Raw genomic sequence first — 23106 nt, forward strand, 5'->3', positions numbered from 1 at the left:
GAATGGAATGAACAAAGGGAAAGAAAAAGAATGGAATGAAAAACCCCCAAATTTACTATGTTGGTTGTTTTGAATAACAAAGGGAAATAAGCCACCATTTCCACTACCACACCACCACCGCACAATACCTATTTCATACCTTCTCCAACCACCACACCACTTGTCGGAGCTCCCCCTATCCCTCGCTGCCTCTCCCCTCCAAAAAACTCCCTTACCCCGCAAAACCCTATAAACTCCTCCCCTTCCTTGTAAAATAGCTGGCCGCCCCTGCCCCCACCCTCGAAACCCTAGCTGCTATGGATGGGGAACTACGAGGAGGGATGGTGGAGGTGCGACTAGGGTGGTTGGGTGGTGGGGGTAGGGTAGGATGGTGGTGGTTGGTCTGGGTATATATGGTAAGACGGGTGACACCATAGGAGTGTGTATAGCGTAAATTTGGCTCGGAACGAATCTTTTCTACGCTTTCTTTTCTTTAAAAAATTTTTGGAAAAAAAAAATGTATTATGGTATCATGGTGTAATATAAGAGTATGAAGTTAATTACGAGTACTAAGCAAACAACATTATAAAATGTAGGCCTTTTCATATAGATTGCTTCTTCAGATGAAGCTATCAACCATCATCAATAATCAATAACTATATACTAAAAAACCACACCAGTAATATTGGTATACATTTCCTTTTTAACAAAAAATTACAGATATATTATAAATTTATAAGAAAAAATTGTCAAAAATAATACAAACTTTAAGCCGTCCACCAAAAACAAGTTGAACTTTTGATTATTTCTGAATAATACAAACTTTGGAGAGTATCTACTTTAAACAAGTTATGACTTGTTAGTAACCTAATTAACTGGTTATGTGGACACATGTCGTTATTTTATTGGTTTGACCATTAAAATTGTTTTTTAAAGATTATTATTATTATTTAAAAAATAAAAATTAAAAAAACTCCACCCAGCTCCTCCACCAACCACCAGCACCACCATTGCCAGCCTCCCTCTCTCACAAACCGTCAGCGCTGGCCGCACCCAAATCCCCCTCCCCTGACGCCGCCCTCCCCCGCGTATCGTCCTCTCCCTCTTTCCTGCACTTGCTAGAACCAACAACCACCCTTCCCGAAACCCTCCCTCTCTCGCAAAAACCACTTAAAACCATCCCCCACCCTCGAAAACCCTAATCAAACCACCCCAGCCATCGGTAGGGGTTTGATCAGGGTTTTTCGAGGGTGGGGGATAGCTAGATTTTTGATGGTTTTGCAAAGGAGGGAGGGTTTTGGGGAATGGGATTCGGTATGGTGGTTCAGGAAAACGTCGCGGAAGAAGAAAAGGGGTGACACGTAGGGGAGGGGGGTTGACGCTGACGCTGGGGGAGAGGGAATCTGGGCATGGCCGGCGTCGGGGGGAGGCTGACGCCGCTAGTGGCTGGTGGAGGAAATGGATTTTCTTTTTTTAAAAAAAATATTTTTCCCCCAAATTTTTTTTGAAAAACTTTTCCCCTTAAATTTTAATTTTTAATTAATCATAATTAAAGTTATTAAGAGCTAATTACATTGTTAAACAAATTTTATTAAAAAGAATAAAAAATATATAACCGGTCATTCAGGTTGCAGGTAAAATGACTTGTTTAAAGCGGATACTCCTAAAAGTTTGTATTATTTAGGTTGCAGGTAAATTGTCTCTTGAATTCGCTAAATTGATTTCAAAATTTATGTTTATTTCAATATTTAAAGCCATTTACTATTTTCATTTTCTTTTGTTTTAATTTTTCTATTTAGAATTTATTAGACTATTAGGTTTCAAGATCGAAGTCAATATCTTTTTACCGTACAATCACTAAATCAAAGTCGGTCAACTAAAGTTTTGGACATTGCATAGCTACACAACATCCAACACATTTAATGATTACATGCAAATAATTTTAATAAAACTACGCATTCGATATAAGTTATTAAACAATTTAACTATATATACATTTTGATAGGTTTATATCTTTCATATTAACAAAAATTTACAAATGTTATTATTATATTTTGAAAAAAAAATTAGACTTTGGAGTTTTGTATAAAATAGATAAAGGATAAGTTAATTCCTGTCATATATGCATTGAGTTTTGGGTGTTCTATCCTGTTCACCCTTTGGGCTAATCCAGATTTGAGGATCTGTTCTAGGCTATTAGGTTTCACTCCCCTTCCAATTGTTGTTGCAGCGGAGCGAATACAAGTCCTCCCTACCAAGTGTAGTCTCAATCATCACTACACCAACAACCAAACACTTGGTATGTATGGAAGACACGTGTTATAAAATATTATATTATATACATATACTTTTTTATATTATATAAAATATTATATTATATACATATACTTTTTTATATTATAAAAAATATTATATTATATACACATACTATTATAGTTAAAGTATTATTATGTATAAAACAACATAAATTATTGCACATGATTGTTGTATATCTAGTATAGTACATGAGCAATGCACGGTTTTTAAATCAAAATGTTAGTTTTTCAAAAAAAAATTCAAGTAATAGCATTGTTAATACGAATATTACAATTTAAAACATGAGTAATAGTTATAATACATTTTATATTTATCCCTTTTCCGTCAAATGTCTAATTTAATTTAACATTTATTCTTCTTGTTTAGATTGGTTATTGGTTCTTTTTTTTTTTTTTTTAATTTTAGAAAAACAAAAGGACATTGTATAGAAAATGAAAGGCCGATTAAAATTAAATTTATGTTCAAGATTATGTATTTTTTTCCAAGACAACATTTCGGCTCAGCATTCAGTATTTGTCAAGGAGTACAACAAACGATAAAAGTAATTTTTACACTATTTTGTATCTTTGTCAAAAACTTTTGTATTCATCCGATTACTTGAATTGAATTTAGGATAACTTGTAGACTATTTTGGGTAACTTTTATCAATAAAGCATAAGTAACTTTCATTCATTACAGGGTAGCTTTTATAATAGGTGCACAATATTTTATTGTACATCTGATTTTTTAAAATGTTTGTATTGATTTCATAATTGACGTCAAACTAAATTCTACCGATTTTATTTAATTTTCTTAAAAAAAAACAATATTAGCCTTTCAAAATACGAAACATTTGTGTTCTTAATTATGCCACTTTAGTCATATTGCTTCAAATTAATTATTATTCTTTAACTTGACTATAAATTAAGATTGAAAAGACTTTATGTATTATTTGTAGTATTGGAAATTATATATTTATTATAAAAAAAATTAAATCAATATTTATGTTAGGAAATCATGAAAATCTTATGCATGTATAGAAACTTGCTTTTATTGTTTAAAGTTTAACAAAAATAACTATGCTTGAATATGTAAACAGTAATTATATAGATATATTTTATACTTAAGATAAGCCAATAAAAGAGTGACATTTGTCATCCTCACACTGAGGCGCTTGTCTTTTAGTATAATATATAGATAGATGGCACAAAAAAAAACTTATTTTATTTCTTTATACTTCATATTTGATTAGCAATCACAATTCTCTATACTCTATATATATTTTTAGGTAATTACCGTGTGTTGCATAGGACCTAGACTAGTACCTAATAAAATAAAACAAAATGATATGAACATTAAAAAAAAAAACCTACAATGGAAAGTAAGTAGAACAAAAAAGAATGAAGGGAATATATAAGGGAATACATACATACATACATACATATATGTATATGTATATGTATATGTATATGTATATGTGTATGTATGTATAATTTATTTATTTATTTTCCGCAAACATCAAAGATCTTACCTAAATCCAAAATTCTTATTTCCAAAATCCAATAACAAGAAATGAATTAAGTTCAAAGTAATGTGATCATTACCCTAATTATTTAGTTTATAAATTTTGTTACAAAACCATATAAAGAAATAATAAGTAAATATTGCATTTTAGATTTTACCACTCCTTAAAAAATCAATTTTTATTTTGCCACATTTATAAACTTTATTTTAAAATTCCACCGCATAAAAAAAATCATCCCCTTTTGCTTGATTCTCGTCATGATTTTGGATGTGGGACCTCCTTTTAATTTCCTTTCTTGTTTAACGGTTTCCCCTAATTTACTACTCTATCCCTACCGCGACCTCCATTTAATTCATTCAGCCTTCAACATTAATCCTCTTGTTAATTCCTTCAACATCCTAAACATTAATGAAATTTATCTTTCTCTCAACCTAAACTAACTTATTTAACCTTTGAATCTAACAACACCTATTTTTTTTTCTCAAATAAGCAAAATACGCAAGCAGAGAAATCGTTAGTTGAACCCATTATTCCACCCTTAAAAAAACTTACTGCCTCCGATTTTTATTTTTTGCAATTTTGGAATATTTTATATCTCACAAATAATACCCCAAAGTTGCAAATAATAGAAATTGGAGATAGTATTTTTTTAGCCAAAACACTTGTTTGATTAAGGTTTTTGGGTCATTTTGGCTATTAAGGTTCTAAAGTGTGCTCGAAAATGTCAAAAAGCAACAAAAATGACTTGTTTTGCATGCCACAAAATGCTGGTCTTTTAAGGTTCAAATTGAACTCAAAATTATCCAAAAAAACGACATGAGATTTTGTTACAATTTTAAATAAAATTCCACAAACTTTTATATGTACATATTTTTTTAAAGAATCGCCTGGGTTACTTGTTTAGGGGTTACTCAGCTAATCAGTGGTTACTCAATCAGTCAAGGTTACTTGGTCAATTATGGGTTACATGATCAGGGATTACTTGGTTGGTTAATAGTTACTCGGTTGCTCAAGGTTTACTCTGTCAGGAGTTAATTGGTTAGTCAAGGGTTATTTGGTTAGGAGTTATTTTGTCTGTCAAGGGTTACCTAGGGTTTTTCGTGTGTTAACCGACCGCACGGTGTGACCAGTCACACACAAAAGTTTCTTGGTAAATTCTCATCCCTAAAGGAATGGCTAAATCTAAATGTACTACATTCGTTAAGATAATGTGCAACGATTAGACATTTTCCCTCTCTACTTTATGTCAAATCGTTGCACATAACTTGAACGAAGATAATGATTAAATTTCTTAGGTTATCTTTTATCATATTGTAATTTATTTCAGCTTAGATTAGTGGGTTAAAGTTTTTGAATAAATACTTCACCATCATATCCATATGTCATTTCTTTGTTTTTATATTACCAAAAAAGTAAAAAGGAATGTCACCACCACCGCGATCGTGCCGCCAGTTTAGTGGCGCAAATCATAATGTTAATGGTTCTACTGAATTCCACCACTTCACTTTATTCTGATTCTCTCTCTAAAGACCACCGTTGCAACTCTCTCAAATACCACCATTGCTTGCCTTTCTCTTTCATCTTCTACCCCAGATTTCTCATTTTACAGAACCAAACCTCCCAATTCAATTACTTGTGGTAATTTCAATCTCTCTTTTTATTTTATTTTATTTTTAAATTGCTGTTTTTATACTATGAATCTGTTGTAACTTTAATTTTGTGTTTTTGCAATTTTTTTGAGCCTTTTTATCTTTTCGAAGTTGATAATAGTTTGAGAGATAATGCAGTTGTAGAAACTAGAACTGATTATGTAACATTAATCTTGTGTTTTTTGCAATTTAATTTTGTAAATTAGAACATTCTGGGGTTATGTATAGTTTTTTGTTTTTGTTGTTGAGTGAGCCATTAAATGATTGTGGTAATGTAGGCGAGATTCGATTTTTGATATTTCCCCGGCTTTAATCAATTAAACTAGTTGACATCTTTAGGTGAAGTATTATTGAAAATTGTGGTATGGACTATAAAGTTGATATTGCATGATTCTAGGACATTCCAAAATTGTGTCATTTTGGCTTGGTGTTTAGGAATTCAACTTTCAACTTTTCAAGCGTTTATCATTTCTTAGAAAGAGTAATTGGACTATTTGTGATTGCCATTCTAGCTTATAATTGGGAAATTGTGTGAATGTGAGAATCCTTTCATGGGGGGATCGGCATCCGCCCCTCGTGCTCAAATAAAGACTTGCTGAAGTTACCATCACTTTGTGTACTAATTTAGTATACTTCTTGATACTTTGCTCTTCCTCCGTTTATTGTTAGATACAACAGATTGCATTTTACACAATTCACATACCCTACTGTAACCCTGTGTTTGGCTACTTGTTTGATTCGTCTCAATCTATGCTCTCTAAATTTCAATTTTTTAAAATAATTTGTATTTAGTTATCGGTAATTAAAGATCGATATTAGTGGTTAAAGTTAAAGATTGACAAAGTGTGAAATTGGAAGTGTTCATTTCAAAAGTAAACAAAGGAAGTATTACATTGACATTATCTCTTTTGTGTTTTCAGATTTAACAAGGGAATGCTAACACATTAAGGAATTCTTTATTGCTTTTTGCCACTGTAATATGGAGACCAAAATGAGTGGCAAGAGCAATGATCACTCAAACCACAGAAGAAATTCCACAACAAAGGCAGAAGTTCCTAAGTCTCAAAGTTATAGAGATGTTATGACATGGACAGATCTTTGGATAGATGGACTTATCTGTGCTTTTGAATATGTACGAGGTCGACGCAAAGTGCAGAAACATAAGACTTCATCAAAGGTTCCATACTCAAGAAAGTTGGAAAATGATGATCCACAGAAGCAAGCACATACATACGGAGAAGCTGATCCCAGTGTTCAAAACGTGATCTATAATCCAAATTGTTCTTACCATGCAGAGTTGAGATCTTGTCAGCTTCCCACTCTGGATGACAGCATTGATAATCAAGCTTGCAAAATAGAGCAGTTTCATGAAAGTCGTTGGGTGCCAATTGGTTGGACTAGATTATCAGAACTTGTTCAAGAAGTTCAAATAGATATCGACTGGGAAGCTCAGCAATTTGAGTTCATGGATACAGAGGATGATGTTACTGTGGCAGAATTGGCAGCCCCGTACTGGGAGCGACCTGTCGGTCCTATTTGGTGGTGTCACGTTGATGCAAGTCACCAGAATATCATTTCATGGCTTGGCAATGCTCAGTGGTTACACCCAGCTGTCAGTATTGCTCTGAGAGATGAAAGTCGCCTGATAAGTGAGCGGATGAAGTACCTTCTTTATGAGGTGATACTTTTGTTTCCATGTGATACTGCATTTTTTCAATTGGAGTTCAACCATCTTTATAAGATGATTTTGAAGGGATACTGCATTCTTCCAATTACCATTTTGAAGGGATATGTTAATACAAAATAATTTAATGCATAGAGAAACATTTTTGTTAAATTTACAAGATGATTTTTAGAAGCCTTGATAGAGTTATAGAATACTGTCTTTACAGGGCTTATTCAATCTACTTGACTACATGTATACAGAATGTGTAATTAACTAAGCTTAACCTGTTAGAGTATCCATCATGAGGATCCATGTGAGCAGCCCTGATGGACCTTTGCGTTGTCTTTCTACTGATAAAGCATGACCCTTCTCTATGGATCTGAAATTTCAAATGTTGTCAAATGTTTATTCTGCTGAATGATGATTTCGTCAGTGGTTGTTGAGAAACAACACTTTGTTCTTGTTATTGCATTGAACTAAATCTTAACAGCTTGACAATTCTTGAGGATTAGATAAACAACCAAGCTGGATTGTGAGTGATGTATAAACTATGTACATTGTGCTAGCTCAAGTTTGTGTAGTGTAATGGGGGCATAACTAACTGGTGAAAAGCTACTATCTTCATGCTTATAGAGCAGATAGCTATCTGTATTATCACAGCCACGTAGCCACCCTTCTGATATTTTATGATACATGATTATGGAAGATTAAGGCTTAGGATTTAGTGTCAATAGTGTACTCTCACATGTTTGGGAGCTCAAAACTTTTCCCTTGTTTAGCTGAATCGGCTATTCAAGTAGGTGCTTGTTGTTTAGGTTGTTTTTAGCTGTTCTAGTTATTGATTGTTATATATTAGTTGTTTGCCAAGCTGATTAAAATATACAGTGACAGGTAAAGTTAATTGTTTATTTTCTGATAGCTGACATAATATGGAAGGTCATGAGTAAAAACATTCTAGATAGTACAAACAGGAATATACTTTGACAGGAAAAAATCATGTATTTTTGAGTGGAAATGTTATAGTTTCAGGATAGAACTTATAAAAATTATTAGCCTTTTTGGCAATTACTAGCTGTCCTTGTCTCAACTTTTAATCTATTAACCTTTTTGGCGATTGCTACCCTAGAAATACATCTTTCCAACACAGGAAATTAATGTAAATACCCCTGGTCTGACTAAGTGAAAACTCTCTCTACCTCTAAAATAGCTCATTATAAGCGTACTGAGGATACTATATGCCATGTCAGATTGAAGTCACTACATGCTTTCCATATGTTTGTATTTGGTTCTATCTTGCGAAATTGCCTTCTGCTAGGTAAGGCTGATCTAGGAAAATTCTTCTTTGCTTTCTTGCTCTGATGATAGCTGAAAGGAGAGAAGAATTGGTGGCTGTGTTAAATTCTAGTGATATGCAAGAACCAGTGAGGGGCAGTGACACCGTTGATTCTCCTCATGCTGAATGATTACTTGTTTCATCTGATATTTGAGCTCCAGTGATAAGTGATCTGATAAGCTTTCAGACTTCACCCACTGACTTGCCTACCATCGTCTTCTCCCACTTTTTTTTTTTTTTAATTCAGCAATGATCGTACTAGTACTTTGGTAGTGTGGGTCCATAGTCTAATCATGTCAAGTTATGATTGACATGAAGAGAAATGAAGGGGCGATATCCAGATGTTGATGCTATTATTTACTAGAATATGTACTGATATTAGAGTTGAATTCAGTACAAGTAGCTTTATATCTTTTGCAGGTCCCAGTGAGGGTTGCAGGTGGGCTATTGTTTGAGCTCTTGGGGCAGTCAGCTGGTGATCCGGTGGTTGAAGAAGATGACATTCCTGTTGTTTTACGTTCTTGGCAAGCACAAAATTTTCTGGTAACAGCTATGCATGTTAAGGGATCTACATCAGATGTAAATGTCTTGGGCGTGATGGAAGTACAGGTGCACCCCTTGTCAATGATATTTAATAGCCTTTGATAATGGTCATCCTATATCATTTTTATAAACATTAAAATATTGCTTTCTTGATTTCTTTTGCCCAGGAGCTTCTTACTGCAGGTGGTTATAATGCGCCAAAAACAATACATGAAGTCATTGCACATCTAACTTGTCGTCTTGCGCGTTGGGATGATAGGTAGTTCCATCCGGACTCCTTTTTTTCCCCTCCTACATGAAAACATGGCACATCCTACGCCACTCACACTTTTTAAATATTTCTCTTCTCTCACTTCCCTTACTTATATACTTCGTATAAACTAATAACCCACTATCACTTTTTTCAAATTATAATCATTTTTAATCTCCCAACAAACCACACTTACACAATATTATAACAAATTCAACTCAGTTGTATCAAACTTTGTGCTAGTCAAAGTGTTGCTATAAAAGAAAAAAAAAACGGAGGGAGTACATATGACACAACTATACTATGTACAAACTTAGAGTACTGCACTACTGCTGATGTCCATTTGTCCACTTAAAAGGTGGCAAAGGAATCCAACAATAATTGTTCATCAATCTCATGGTGACGCTGATGAAGAAGTCACATGAAAAAGTTCTGGCTGCATGATCCTCTCAAGATAATATATAGGGCGGTCCGCTCCAAACAAAATATTCAACCAGCTAGTGCCCCCCAACCTCCCCATCCTCTTCCTCCCTGGGAGAATATCACTGTCCTTCCCTTACGTACAGTGTGTTTCACCTTTGCTGAATTGCTTATCTTACTTTCCATTTGGCATCCAAAGGTCAGGAATCATCCATTGCCATTGTCAACAGGGTATTCAATCTTTTTCTCTTAACCGTGACCCCTGTAGTATGTATTATGTGATCAGCTCTAGTAGTGAGTTCAATAGGTCTTACTGGAGGTTTTTTATTCACTTTCAGTGAAATTGGGTTTTCTGGTTTTGTTGCTTGCTATTATACATATAAAAGGCTACCTCCACTTATGGGATTAAGGCTTTGGTTGATTGATTAATTGATTGATTGTATAAAAGGATAGGCATTTCTTGCGACTAAGTTTGTTCTTGGTATGCTGTCTTGGTCGGGGGAGTAGACCTTATTCACAAACGACTCAAAGTTTGTACTGTTATTGGAAAACAAAGATAGTTATAAACATCAAGTCTAAAACATTAATTAAAAAGCAGAGGAAATAATGTCAAACCCATTTGTTGCTGTACACCTATACTCTTTCTTATACTAATTTTTAATATTTTAATCATACATCTGTTATCATATCCTTTTTCTGAATGTTTGGCTTATTTACGTTTTGCTTTATAGATTTTATAGGAAATCCATTTTTGGTACTGCAGATGAAGTTGAATTGAAGTTTGTGAACAGGTATTGTCTTATCAAGAGTAATTTGTATCCACGTAATCTATTAATTTGAATATAACTCTCGCCTTTTGGTTTCTTTTATACCACAATTTTGTATGAATAGGAGGAATCACGAAGATTTGCATCTTTTTGGCGTGATTCTCAACCAAGAAATTAGAAAGCTGTCAACACAGGTAATATCTTTTTAAAGCTCGCTGTTTATGATACAATTGTGAGTAAACCATTGTCAGCTATATGTAAATTTTATTGTATTTGCATAGCATTTGGGACTTAGTGAGGCTTGAGCGTGCACGGCTTGTGATTTTGATAAAAAGAAAACTGTGGAAGTTGTATTGCATTGGCAAGATCTTGACTTATAGAGTATGTTTGTCTTTTCACTTATTTGGTAACAAAAAGAAAGGAAAGTTATGAGGTGCAATCTTGAAATGCAAGATCTTGACTTATAGCTACTAAGCTGTGAGGTTTTCATAGAGGCCGATGATGCAGGGGGTCTTAGTACAACTCTCCCTATATACTGAAGATGGTAAATATCTTCCAAGAAATATGCAAGATGATTAGGAAATCACATAATATGAAAGGCTTTCCGTGTGTATATATATATATATATATATATATATATATATATATATATATATATATATATATATATATATATATATATATATATTTATTTATTTATTTTAACGGTTACTTGTTTACAGACCTCAAGGGGACAAATTTGAGGGAACCGTTCAGTGAGGTTTTGCTTTTATAAGACCATTAACTGGGTCATCAACTGCCCTTTAACTTTTCATGAACAAAATGAGTGTGCTGTGTTTGATTTGGTATTTATTCTCATAATTCTGAAGCTATGCTTTTCGAAGGGCTTTGTCTGCTGCACATGTGAGTTTCATTTTTAACATTAATTCATTTTTTCCCAAATCGATCTCTATTTGCTTCCTTTTAGTACCTTTTTCCCCCCTATCTGCTGCACTATCCTTAGTATTCTTTGGTGCATTTTAACTGATGTGTTTGTTGGTAAATGAAACATTGTTATCTCAGTTTTACCGAGCTATAGTTTCTGCAAGTACTCATCACATTACTAGAAGTTCTGACACCTGAACCTTTTCAACTGTCCCTTTTCTCTCGTAATAAATTGCTACGTTATTGCATCTCACATCAATTATTCAGAATTCATTTTATTATTATTAGGTCATTAGGGTCAAGTGGTCACTCCATGCAAGGGAGGAGATCATATTTGAGCTTCTCCACCAGCTACGCGGCAGTGCAGCTAGAAGCTTGCTGGATATGGTAAAAAAGAGTACAAGGCAAATGCTTGATGAACAAGAGGCAGTTCGTGGTCGCTTATTTACAATTCAAGATGTAATGCAGAGTACTATTCGTGCATGGCTGCAGGTTTGTATCTGTAATATAAGTGTTTTTTATTTTATTTTTTCTTCCCAATGATGGGCTCGCAAGCCAAAGCAATTTTAATATTTTACTTTTTGTATTACTTGTGCAAAAATTAAGCAGAAATAGATGTCCACTTTCTTGTCATATTATCATTGGCTCGTGTAATAGACCAACATTAGGAAGGGCATTTTGGGTAGTCTTATACTTTTAGGTTAGTAGTCCTTGACTCCTTGGCCTTAGTATAAATAGGGGATAGTATATGCACTAGGATATCATGTGAATTGTGAGGAAAAATGTTGAGAGTAGTAACCTCAAGTTACTAGGAGAGTGATAACCTAAAGTTATCAAGAGAGTAATAACCTTAAGCTTTTAATCTATCACTTTGTACCCAAATATCTGCCATTATTAATCAACGTCTCAAGCTTTAATCTTTATGTATTAGTCTAATTATATCAGAAATACAAGTCAGATTATCAGTCCATTACAGCTCGACTACCTACAGCTCTCATGTGGCCTCATAACTCATTAGTGGTTTTTCAGCTAACAACTTGCATTTTAGCAGGGAGAGAATTGTGTTGGTTGAATGGATGAATAAAAATTGATGCTGGGCTTGTGCGAAAGCTATTTCTACTGCTTAATGCCTTACATGAATAGTATTTAAATATCGATAAAAGTGTGGATTTTGGAGAGTTTTTATTTATTTATTTATTATTATTATAACATACACTGGTATTTCTGATCCAGGATCGAAGCCTTCGAGTTACTCACAATCTTGGTGTCATTGGTGGATGTGGTCTTGTTTTATCTATCATAACCGGGCTGTTTGGTATCAATGTCGATGGCATTCCTGGTGCTGAGAACACACCGTATGCATTTGGTCTATTTACAGCACTTCTAGTGGTTTTAGGGGCTATTCTGATTGGGGTTGGCTTAATATATCTTGGGCTAAAACAGCCTGTCAATGAAGAGCAGGTAGAGGTGAGGAAAATGGAACTTGAGGAGTTGGTGAAGATGTTTCAGCACGAGGCAGAAACTCATGCCCAAGTTCGCCAAGATAATCCTCGGAAGAGTTTGCCATCCATTGCCAGAGATCAGCTTCCACGTGATGCTGATTATGTGATAATTCAATGAATACATGAATTTTCAGTTAGGCTTGAAGCCTTGAAGTGAGCTGGAAATATTTCTGTTTACTTTTTGCTCTGATGCCTCTGAACCTCTTAAGATAGTGAGTCCATAACAGAAATTCTCTCCCATGCTATGCTGTGTTCAGACAACTTATGATGACCGCCAGCGCTGGTCCTTAGTGAGATCTTAAAGCTAGCTGGTAGGATTTTTCAACATTGATTATGAGCAGCAAAGGAGTTGATACTGTGTTGGAGGCTAGGCTCCTGTAAAGTAAATCTTTGTGCATATATTGGATGATATAAAGCCGTGTCAAGGCGCTGGTACTACAATTCTACATATTGTAGTATGAATGTCAATGCAATCATAGAAAAGGATTTATTCATTTTTTCCCCTATTTTATTTATTCGGGTGTGTGCCTTGGTTCAATGTTTTTTTTCCCCAGAATTCTTCGTTAATTCGTGTAATCTTTTTATCTTGGAAATTTTCCACTTTGGTGCTTTAAGATTTTACTTATGCTCACTTCAGTGTCCCTATAGTTTCAAATATTTCCACATTAGTGCCTTGAGTAACTGAGTTTATATAGAACTTTATTTCACTTTGGTGCTTGATGGTTTACTCATTCAACTTTGGTGCTCTAAGTCTTATACTTTTGTAAAACTTTGATGTCCGCAAATTTATATCATTGTCACTTTTATAACATACGGTTTGCTTTGTTGATGATCAATCTGCATAAAAAGGGGTTCGAATCCCCCAAGTTTATAGAACACTGTTTCAATTTAGTGCTTTATGGTTTGGTCAACTTTGATGTCCAAAGGTATATATATATATATGGAAGTAAACATGGGCAACGGGCCGTGCCTGACCGTGCCGCGGTGGGGGTCGTGCCGTGCCGGCTCCGCAGCGGGCCGTGTCTAATTTTGGCACACCCTAGCCCACGGCACGGCCCGTGTCACTTTAATTTTTTTATTTTATCATTTATTTATTTATTTTTTTAAATTATAAATGTAAATAAAAAAAACGATATATATTTTTTAGTACAACTTAATTTTATATAAATAATGTGATTAATTTATGTTTATGTTAATATATTTTGTTTAGAACAACTTTATCTTAATTATTAAGGTTATATAAATTATTTATCTAATTATATTTAAGTTTATAAAAACAATTTTACTAATTTAGCAAAAAACAATCATATAATAAAAAAAAAATTACAAGTGCGATAATCCGAAAACACAAAAAATTGAAGAATAACTTATTTTATTATATTCCGAAAGCCGGTACGATAAATCGATAATACAAATATTAATGATAATTAAAAATCGTACAATATTTGGTGAATAACATATTACAAAAATTGTACAATAGTATAATGGTGGGTAAATATGAGCCTCGTGCCGTGTACCGCGCCAGCAGGTCGTGTCGGCGTGCCGGCCACCGTGCCGCCCGTCGTGCCGTGCCCGTGCCAAAACTGATTTTTTTGTTCACGGCCCACGACCCACAGGTAGGGGTGTTCAAATTCGGGTACCCGAAAATGTGGGTACCCGGATCTTCGGGTAGTTGAAAAGTCGACCCATGTCCCGACCCGATAAAACCGCGTACCCGAGAGCGGGTCGGGACATGGGTACCCGAATTTTTTCCAAAGATATATCAAACACAAACCATACTTAAAAAAACACATAACTCTTTCGAATTACAACCCCAATCAGGCAATCAAGATCCCAACAATAAATAGATATACATAGTAATCAACCATATTAAATCAAAGATTAATTTGTATACTTCCCACAAAATTAACTTGAATTTTTTTAAAAAACAAAGACTATACACATAGTACAGTAATAATAATAAGGTTAATCATTAACAAGAAACAAATCCTAATTTCATCAATTTACATAATTAAACCAAAATCAAAGTTTGTCAAAAAAAAAAAAAGAAAGAAATTAGACAAAAGAAAAACTCAAATCTTGAAAATCATCCATAAACCCTCATCTTTGATAATTTCATCAACTTACAAATCTTCACAAAAACCACAATTGAAAATTAACCTTCCCAAAATCTTCATCAGCCTACTGTCTTGCATGGCTATCGTTGGATAAATGCTTGCTCTTGATGTTAATTAACCCACAACTCTTCACATGATTTAATTTGTGGGTTGATTAATGTTTACTCTTGATTTTTGTTGATGTTTGCATGATTTGTGACTATGAGTGAAGGAGAGAAAGAGAAAGAGAAAGAGAGCTAGAGAAGTGTGGTGTTAAGATACGTGAAGGATGAAGAAGGCAAGAAGACAGAGCAAGAAGAGAGAGAGAGAAAGAGAGGCAGGAAGATAGAGAGAGGAAGAGAGGGAGCGGCGGAGAGAGAGAGAGAGAGGAGATTGAAAAGTATGAGAATGAACCCTAATTTCATGAAAGAAGGCTGGTCTGAGGAAGTGAGCATTTTTGTGCGAATTTTTTTTTTTTTAATTTATTAATTCGGGTAATCGGGTACCCGATTTTGAAAAAATCCGGTCCATGTCCCGACCCGGATAGAAGGCAGTTTTTTCGGGACGGGTACCCGACCCAGAAAAACAAGTTTTTTCCTAAAATTCCCATCGGGTATTTACCGGGACAGCGGGTCGGGACAGCCCGGTCAGGTTTTTTTGAACACCCCTACCCACAGGTGGGCCGCCGTGTCGTGCCGTGCCGGCACGACCAGTGCCCACCTTTATATGGAAGGCTCATATAAGAACCCTCCTCTATATAAGAATCCAATTTTATATAAGAATCAATCTCAACCCTTTATTTGTTTTGATCTAACCATCTAAAATGATCCTTTAGTAATGATATTTCTGTAATTTTGAAGAGTTTATATTTAGAACATAAAAAAAATTTAGAACATGGAAAATTTTTTAGAACATAAACAGAAAAAATTTAGAACATAAGAAAAAAAAATTTAGAACACAAGCAAACAAAAATTTAGAACATAAGCAGAAGAAATTTAGAACAAAAGAAAAAAAAAAATTATGCTTGATTTTCGATTTATGTTCAATTTTATATTTTCATGTTCTAAATTTTTTTTTTTGTCTATGTTAAAAAACAATTTGTCTATGTTCTAAACTTTTGCCTATGTTCTAAACTTATATTGTGAGCCTATGTTCTAATTTTTTCCCCTATGCTCTAAAATCATATCCTATATTCTTCGTGTATGTTCTAAATTTTTATGTGTGTTCTAAATTTCTTCTTATGTTTAAAACCTATCTTTTGAGCCTATGTTCTTAATTTTTTCCCTATTTTCTAAATTTTTTTTCTATGTTTTAAATTTAGATTTATGCTTGATTTTTGATTTATGTTCGATTTTATATATTCATGTTCTAAATTTTTTTTTTGTCTATATAAAAAAAATAAAAAATAAATTTTTTTTCTATGTTCAAAACTTTTGCCTATGTTCAAAACTTATATTGTGAGCCTATGTTCTAATTTTTTTTCCGCTCTAAAATCATTTCCTATATTCTTAATTTTTCGTGTATGTTCTAAATTTTTATGTGTGTTCTAAATTTCTTCCTATGTTCTAAACCTATCTTTTGAGCTTATGTTCTAAATTTTTTCCCTATGCTCTAATTTTTTTTTTCTATGTTCTAAATTTAGATTTGTGCTTGATTTTCGATTTATGTTTAATTTTATATTTTCATGTTCTAAATTTTTTTTGTCTATGCTCAAAAAAAAAAAAAAAAAAAATTGTCTATGTTCTAAACTTTTTTCAGTGTTCTAAACTGATATTGTGAGCCTATGTTCTAATTTTCCCCTATGCTCTAAAATCATTTCCTATATTTTTAGTTTTTCTGTTTATGTTCTAAATTTTTATGTGTGTTCTAAATTTCAATTCTTCCTATGTTCTAAACCTATCTTTGAGCCTGCGTTCTAATTTTTTCCCTATGTTCTAAAATTATTTCTTATGTTCTAAATTATTACTTATGAATTATGATCTAATTTTTTTCTAAAGTTTTTCCTATATACAAAAATAATTTGGCTATTAGGAGAGATGATTAAGTTTTTTTTTTTATATATATAGTTATTTATAAATATAGCCTATGTAGGATTCGAACCTACATCATCTATGCAGTTTGCATAGTGCTCTACCACTTGAGCTAATAGGATTTTGGTATAGATCAACACACTACCCTCCCATAGAAGTAGAGGAAGACAATCACATGTAGAAACTCAAATGTCTCCATTATTGCTACAACATCCACCATAGCTCACAAATTACCCAACACAACTACTACATTAATACTTGGAAGTTAAGTATTATCAAGTAAATTACATCAGTATGACAGAGGAAAATATACAGTTGCATGTTCATCCATTGATTCCATTCCTATAAAATATAATGCAAATTTATCTACTGCAAGTGCTAACCTAATTTCTTACTATAATACTCTTATTTTTACATGAACTAACCTAATGACTAAATTTGTGCAACTGACAGTAAATGCTCCAATATTATTTGCAATCTCATATTAACTCTAACAATGAACTATCAAAACAAAACATTCCAGTATATTTTTCCAGAGTTATACTTGTTAAATAAAATTATCAAAAATTCCTCGGAAAATTACAATACAAAATTAAACAAAATTGCAGTACAAAATCAAATAAAATTGTAGTAAAAAAATATTGGAAATTCGGAAAACATCGAACAAAATTGCAATTGAATATTCGAACCATAAATTGGAAAAATATCACTAAATAAATCGCGGAAATCGAGCCCTTAAACAGCAGAAAATAAAATATTGATGCAATTTCGAACATAAAACAAAAACCAAACATAATTGATGCAATTTCGTTACAAATTCCTTAAAAAATTCGAAAAAAAAAATTAACAAAACCGTTGAAATTGAATTGCTTGAACAAACATACCTTAATTTACCAAAATGCGTGAGAAATGACTGAAAATCGCTGAAAAAGTCTTTCAATGTGCTCTAATAATGGAGATTTTTGGGGGTTTGAGGAGAGAGAAAATGATGAGAGAGAAAACAAGGAGATGTTTTTGTGGGAGGAGAGAGAAAATTAGAATAGAAATGGAGTATTATCTTATTAGTTGATTTCCTTTAATCTTGTCCATTTAATTCAATCTAATCGTACGGATTAGATTGGTTCTTATATACACTTTGGTTCTTATATAGGGAGGGGTTCTTACCGGATCCTTCCCATATTTATATAAAATAGTGTTGGTCTAGTGATAAGACTGAGAGCTTGACGATAGGTCACAAGTTTGAATTCTCCACCCTCATTTGTTATTTGTTTAATGCCCTTGTGGCTCATTCATACAATAACAACAATAAAAAAAAAGAAAAAAATAAACCTATAGTGTTTCTCTCGCTTCTAAGTAAAACTAATAAAATTTTAAGTATGTGTTATAAAGATGAACTTTAGAGCATTAAATTGAAAAGAATACTAAAAAAAAGTGCAATTGAGTAAAATTACTTAACGAGTTATTGAACATGAAAGTAAAGAGATTCTCAACCTCAACTAAGTTGAAGCCTCTTGGACTCAACTTAGGTGAAAAAAAAGGAAAATAAATTTCTCTAAAAGTAATAAAAGGATTGCAGTACAAATGGGACCAAAATTTAATAAAACACTAAAATAATGTGAGAAAGTGGGACCAAAATTTAATAAAACACTAAAAAAAAAGGAAAATAAATTACTATGTCAGTAAGAAAATCCGCCTCCATCTGAAAAAGGATGACCAAATTAATGGCGGGGACCTTTTTCCCCCAAATTTTTTTCCAACAATCTCCTCAAATTTTTCCTTCCCAATTTTTGTACCAACAAATAATGAAAATAGTAATCTATTCCCCAATTTTGTTCCAGAAAAATAAACAAAGAGCATACACACGCTAATTAGTAAGCTAAAATCGACAATTTATACCACCACCCAATTTTTTTCCCAGATAAATAATGGAAGCTTAGTAGGTTGTAGACAATGGATTATGGTGGTGTTTGTGTGAATAGTGAAATTGAAATAATTGAGGTAAGTTAATGTTTTTCAGAATTTTTAATAATTGAGATAATTTAATTATAATTCATAAATTGGTAATTGAAGATGAATTATGGAATGTGTGGGGAAAATGGGCATGCAATTGTTGTATTCTAATCGTTTATTTATATTTGCTAGAATTGGTTTCTTTTTTTGGGACAATTGAATTGAATGTTGAAATATTGTGTGGTGTAAATTGTGCTGTTGTTTGTAATTGAAGATGAATTATGGAGTGTGAATGGGAAATGTTGAAGGTTGAAATATGAAATATGCCTTCTTATCTTGGAGGTTGTAATTCTCCTAATTGAATGTTGCTCATCGATGTGTTTTTTTGGATCTCATAATGTGTTGGTTCATGGTTGTTTTATTGATTCCTTGTTCTTGTAATTAGCTTGAGTGTTGTTCATGTGGTTGTTGTTAGTTGTTGTTGTGACAATTTCCTCCCTCTCCCTAATTCTTGTTCAGTTCCCACGTCAAGTAGAATGAGTGTTCCAGGAAATGGAGGGAGACTCAGTAGGTTGTAGTTCAGATAGTAGCTCAGATACAGACAGTGATGAATTACACATACGGTTGTTAACGATGATGGATGGGAGGCTTTTGACTTGAATAAGGAGCCTCCATCTGAGGGTTTTCACTCATATATATCGTCAGTGGCGGATCCAGGAATTGTACCTAGGGGGTTCAAACTTTATAAAACACCCAATATCCAAATGCACGGATATAAATCGGGTATTCAAGTATAAAATAAAGTGTACACAACAAAATAAGTCCAAATTTCAATAATATTGCAAAATAAAATGATTTGATACAAAAATACATAACTTCAATTAAATGTCAAAATACAATACATAAAAAAGATGCAAATTACAAAAGCATTCTTCGAGTTTTCATACTTTGAAAACGTTTCAATACATCATTGTCACTAACGTTAGCAAAAAGATCTCTTTCAAGAAATATGACTAAACAATCATTCATTAGTTGATCACCCATACTATTTCTCAACTTGTTCTTCACATAAGTCATCGAAGAAAACATCTTTCCACAGTTGCAGTTGCCACCGGAAGGATTAATACTAATCGAACAAGCAAATAAACCATTTTTTAAGAACAATGCTTATTTGTTTCAACTAGCATCATAGAAAGCTCATTAATATCCTTCAAAATCTTGAACCTCTCATCTTTCCGCATGTCATCAATAAAAAACTCAAATTCATGACGAAGTGCTGTCATTGTCATATCATTACTTGGAAACTCTTTCGGGTAAAACTCGGCAAGTCTCATCAACCTTTTCTAATCAAATGCAGCAAATGAATTGATAGGATTCAAGCAAACCATACAAATAAGCAACTCCATATTTGCCTCATCAAATCTATTATTAAGCTCTTGAAGTTGTAAATCAATAACACTAAAAATCATCTCAATTCGAAAGCGATGAAGATTTTGACCTTTAGCAAAGAAGCGCTTTGATCTCCCACGGGGAACATACAAATCACTCATACTAGGAACATCAATGTTATGTTGAACACAAAAACAAGTGACAAGATCTAAAAAGTCATCCCACCCATGTTCCCTCATCTTTTGTAACCTCTCTTTGGTCAAGGTAACAAATGACATGGCATTAACAATATCTTGATCCCTCCTTTGCAAAGCTTGACACAATTTATCAGTTATCCCAAAAATTTCAAACATCAAGTGTATCATGAATATGAACTCAAATGACTCAAATGTATCCATTATAGTGATAGCTTTGACACGGTCCTCTTTGTAAATATTATTTGCTCCAATCTTTTCAAGAACTTTAACAATGGTAGAATACAATGAAGTGACATTCGCAACAATATTATAATGTGATCCCCAACGAGTATCACCCGGCCTACCCAAACCCATCTCTTGGTTTAACCCTTGTCCACTTTCAATGTCACCTAAATCTAATGTTTCAAGCACTTCTTGAGATTGAGTTTCTATGATCATTTCCCTTCACTTACAAGATACTCCAATCACATTCAACAACATTTGCAGTTGTTCAAAAATGCCAAATACAATCATCATTTTCTTTAGCAACAACAACAAGAGTCAATTGAAGTTGATGAGCAAAACAATGAACATAATAAGCCTTTTTCGTATCATTCATGGTCAAATTTTTTAGACCATTTATCTCACCCCCCATGTTACTAGCCCTGTCATAACCTTGTCCACAAACTCTAGACAAAATCAATGAATTCTCCTTAAGCAAAGTTTCAATTTCAAACTTTAATGTTAAAGCAGTGGTATCCCCAACATGTACAATTCCAAGAAACCTTTCACCTATCCCACCTTTTTATTCACAAAACGCAAACAAAAGGGCCATCTATTCTTTTTGAGACACATCACTAGACTCGTCAGCTAGTATGCCAAAGTAGTCACCATTAAGATCCTCTATAAGTAGCATAGTGGTCTCGTTGGCACAAGAGTTTATAAGGTCTTTTTGGATGAATGGAGCAATCATTTGATTGTTTCCAGGAGCATTAGTTAATACAACCTGCTTAACATCCATTATTATCAACAAGCCATTCTAAAAGGGATAGAAAGTTCCCTATATTACTTGAACCCTCACTTTCATCATGTCCCCGAAAAGCTAAACCTTGATTCAAAAGATCCTAACACATTTGACTGAATATGTTAAGCGACTTTTGTAATGAACTCTAGCCCTGATGTGTATGTACTAAAAGTTTCTATGATAGATATTTTTGGTTTTATGTAGTTATCATATTTCTCTTGAGCTTGATTATGAGCACTACCAACACCATCAACATGTCTATCAAATATTTTAATTTTATTCCAACCCCTAAATCCCCATTTACAAAAGTATCACCACCCGGGGATGTAGTTTTGTCCTTAAACAAGTAGCACACAAAACAAAAGGCCGCATCTTTCTCAACACTATATTCAAGACATTCATACTTATCAAACCAATCAACATCAAAGTGACGCATACCTCCAATTGATCGTTGAGGGAAATTATGAGTACGTGGGTCACAACGTTTCTTGGCAATATATCCTCTCCTCACGACATCTTGATCATTTTTTGGTACACCCAATATTGGAATTCTTTTTCCGGGATCATGTGTAAGAAGTTCAACATCGTATACGCGATCATAAAAACCAACATTTGAAGTACTTGCTCCATGTGCTTGTGGATTGCTTTTAAGTGGAGGTTGGATGACATTAGGTGACTCGATGTCTTCTTTATCCTCTATGTATTCACTAATAGGTTTAGAGTTTGGAGAGTAAAAGTTTGATGAATTTTGAGATTTGTTCCAAAAATGCTCCAAACTTTTCATGCTATTCATGGTCACACACTAGTACACTACAATAATTAAAAAAAATTTAGTACTACATCTACTGTCCATTTTTCATAGTTCATTTAACAGTAACAAACTAACATGTCTAACAATACAACAAATGAACAAAAGTTACAAAACAATTAACAATCAACATAATAACAATTAAGAAATTGAAAAACTCAAAAACAAATTTAAAAAAACAGATTAACACTTAAATACTTAATAGAAAACAAATTAACAATCTACATTCTACAATAGTACAATTATAATTATAAACAAGTACAAATAAACCTATTACAAAACAAATTAAACTAACTATTTAAGAAATTGAAAAAAAAATAGCGACAGAAACTTACCTCGCAGGCTGGCAGCAGGTCGTCGGTCATAACCAGCAGGATCATCGCCCTCGTCGGTGAGTAGACTAAGTACGGTCAGCGACTCGGTGTGACGGCTACTCGGCTAGAGTAGTGAGGAGAGATAGAGAAAGAAAGTTAGGGTTTGAGCTTTTTAGTTTGTCTATGAAAATTGAGAAAAGAAAGGGAACAAAATGTATAGAGAATGAGAGAACGAAAGTTACTGGAAAAAAGGGAGAAAATTAAGAAGGAAAAAAAACAAAAAAAAAACCTCTAATTGCGTCCAGGGAGAGTTGAACCCAAGATTTGTTGTCCAAGATTACACTTACTTATCCAACTAAGCTCGCACCTTATATGGTATATATTTGCTTCAAATATTTTATATATAGTTTTTCTGTTTTTTTTTAATAACTAACCTATTTTTTTCGGATCTTACAGGATTCAGTTG

General features: G+C 33.4%; 3 protein-coding genes across 3 annotated transcripts; 1 reads left to right on the plus strand and 2 right to left on the minus strand.

Annotated features, from left to right (window-relative positions):
• The first annotated feature begins 5155 nt into the window (after window positions 1-5155).
• Window positions 5156-13555, plus strand: LOC110690207. Its single transcript, XM_021867043.1, has 8 exons — window positions 5156-5437; window positions 6369-7126; window positions 8868-9056; window positions 9158-9249; window positions 10392-10451; window positions 10552-10621; window positions 11640-11843; window positions 12585-13555. The coding sequence occupies exons 2-8, from the start codon at window positions 6428-6430 to the stop codon at window positions 12969-12971; spliced, it is 1701 nt and encodes a 566-aa protein (XP_021722735.1). The 5' UTR covers window positions 5156-5437; window positions 6369-6427; the 3' UTR covers window positions 12972-13555.
• A 6292-nt stretch (window positions 13556-19847) lies between these two features.
• LOC110689641 lies at window positions 19848-20953 on the minus strand. Its single transcript, XM_021866413.1, has 3 exons — window positions 20315-20953; window positions 20154-20272; window positions 19848-20055 (listed from the first exon to the last, which is right to left on the minus strand). The coding sequence occupies exons 1-3, from the start codon at window positions 20951-20953 to the stop codon at window positions 19848-19850; spliced, it is 966 nt and encodes a 321-aa protein (XP_021722105.1).
• Window positions 20954-21005: 52 nt separating this feature from the next.
• LOC110689651 lies at window positions 21006-22311 on the minus strand. The gene is made up of 3 exons (XM_021866419.1): window positions 21823-22311; window positions 21386-21500; window positions 21006-21295 (listed from the first exon to the last, which is right to left on the minus strand). Exons 1-3 carry the CDS (start codon window positions 22309-22311, stop codon window positions 21006-21008), a joined length of 894 nt encoding a protein of 297 aa, XP_021722111.1.
• Between the last annotated feature and the right edge of the window lie 795 nt (window positions 22312-23106).

Source organism: Chenopodium quinoa, unplaced genomic scaffold (assembly GCF_001683475.1).
Source record: "Chenopodium quinoa cultivar QQ74 unplaced genomic scaffold, ASM168347v1, whole genome shotgun sequence".
In the NCBI taxonomy this organism is placed as follows: domain Eukaryota; kingdom Viridiplantae; phylum Streptophyta; class Magnoliopsida; order Caryophyllales; family Amaranthaceae; genus Chenopodium; species Chenopodium quinoa.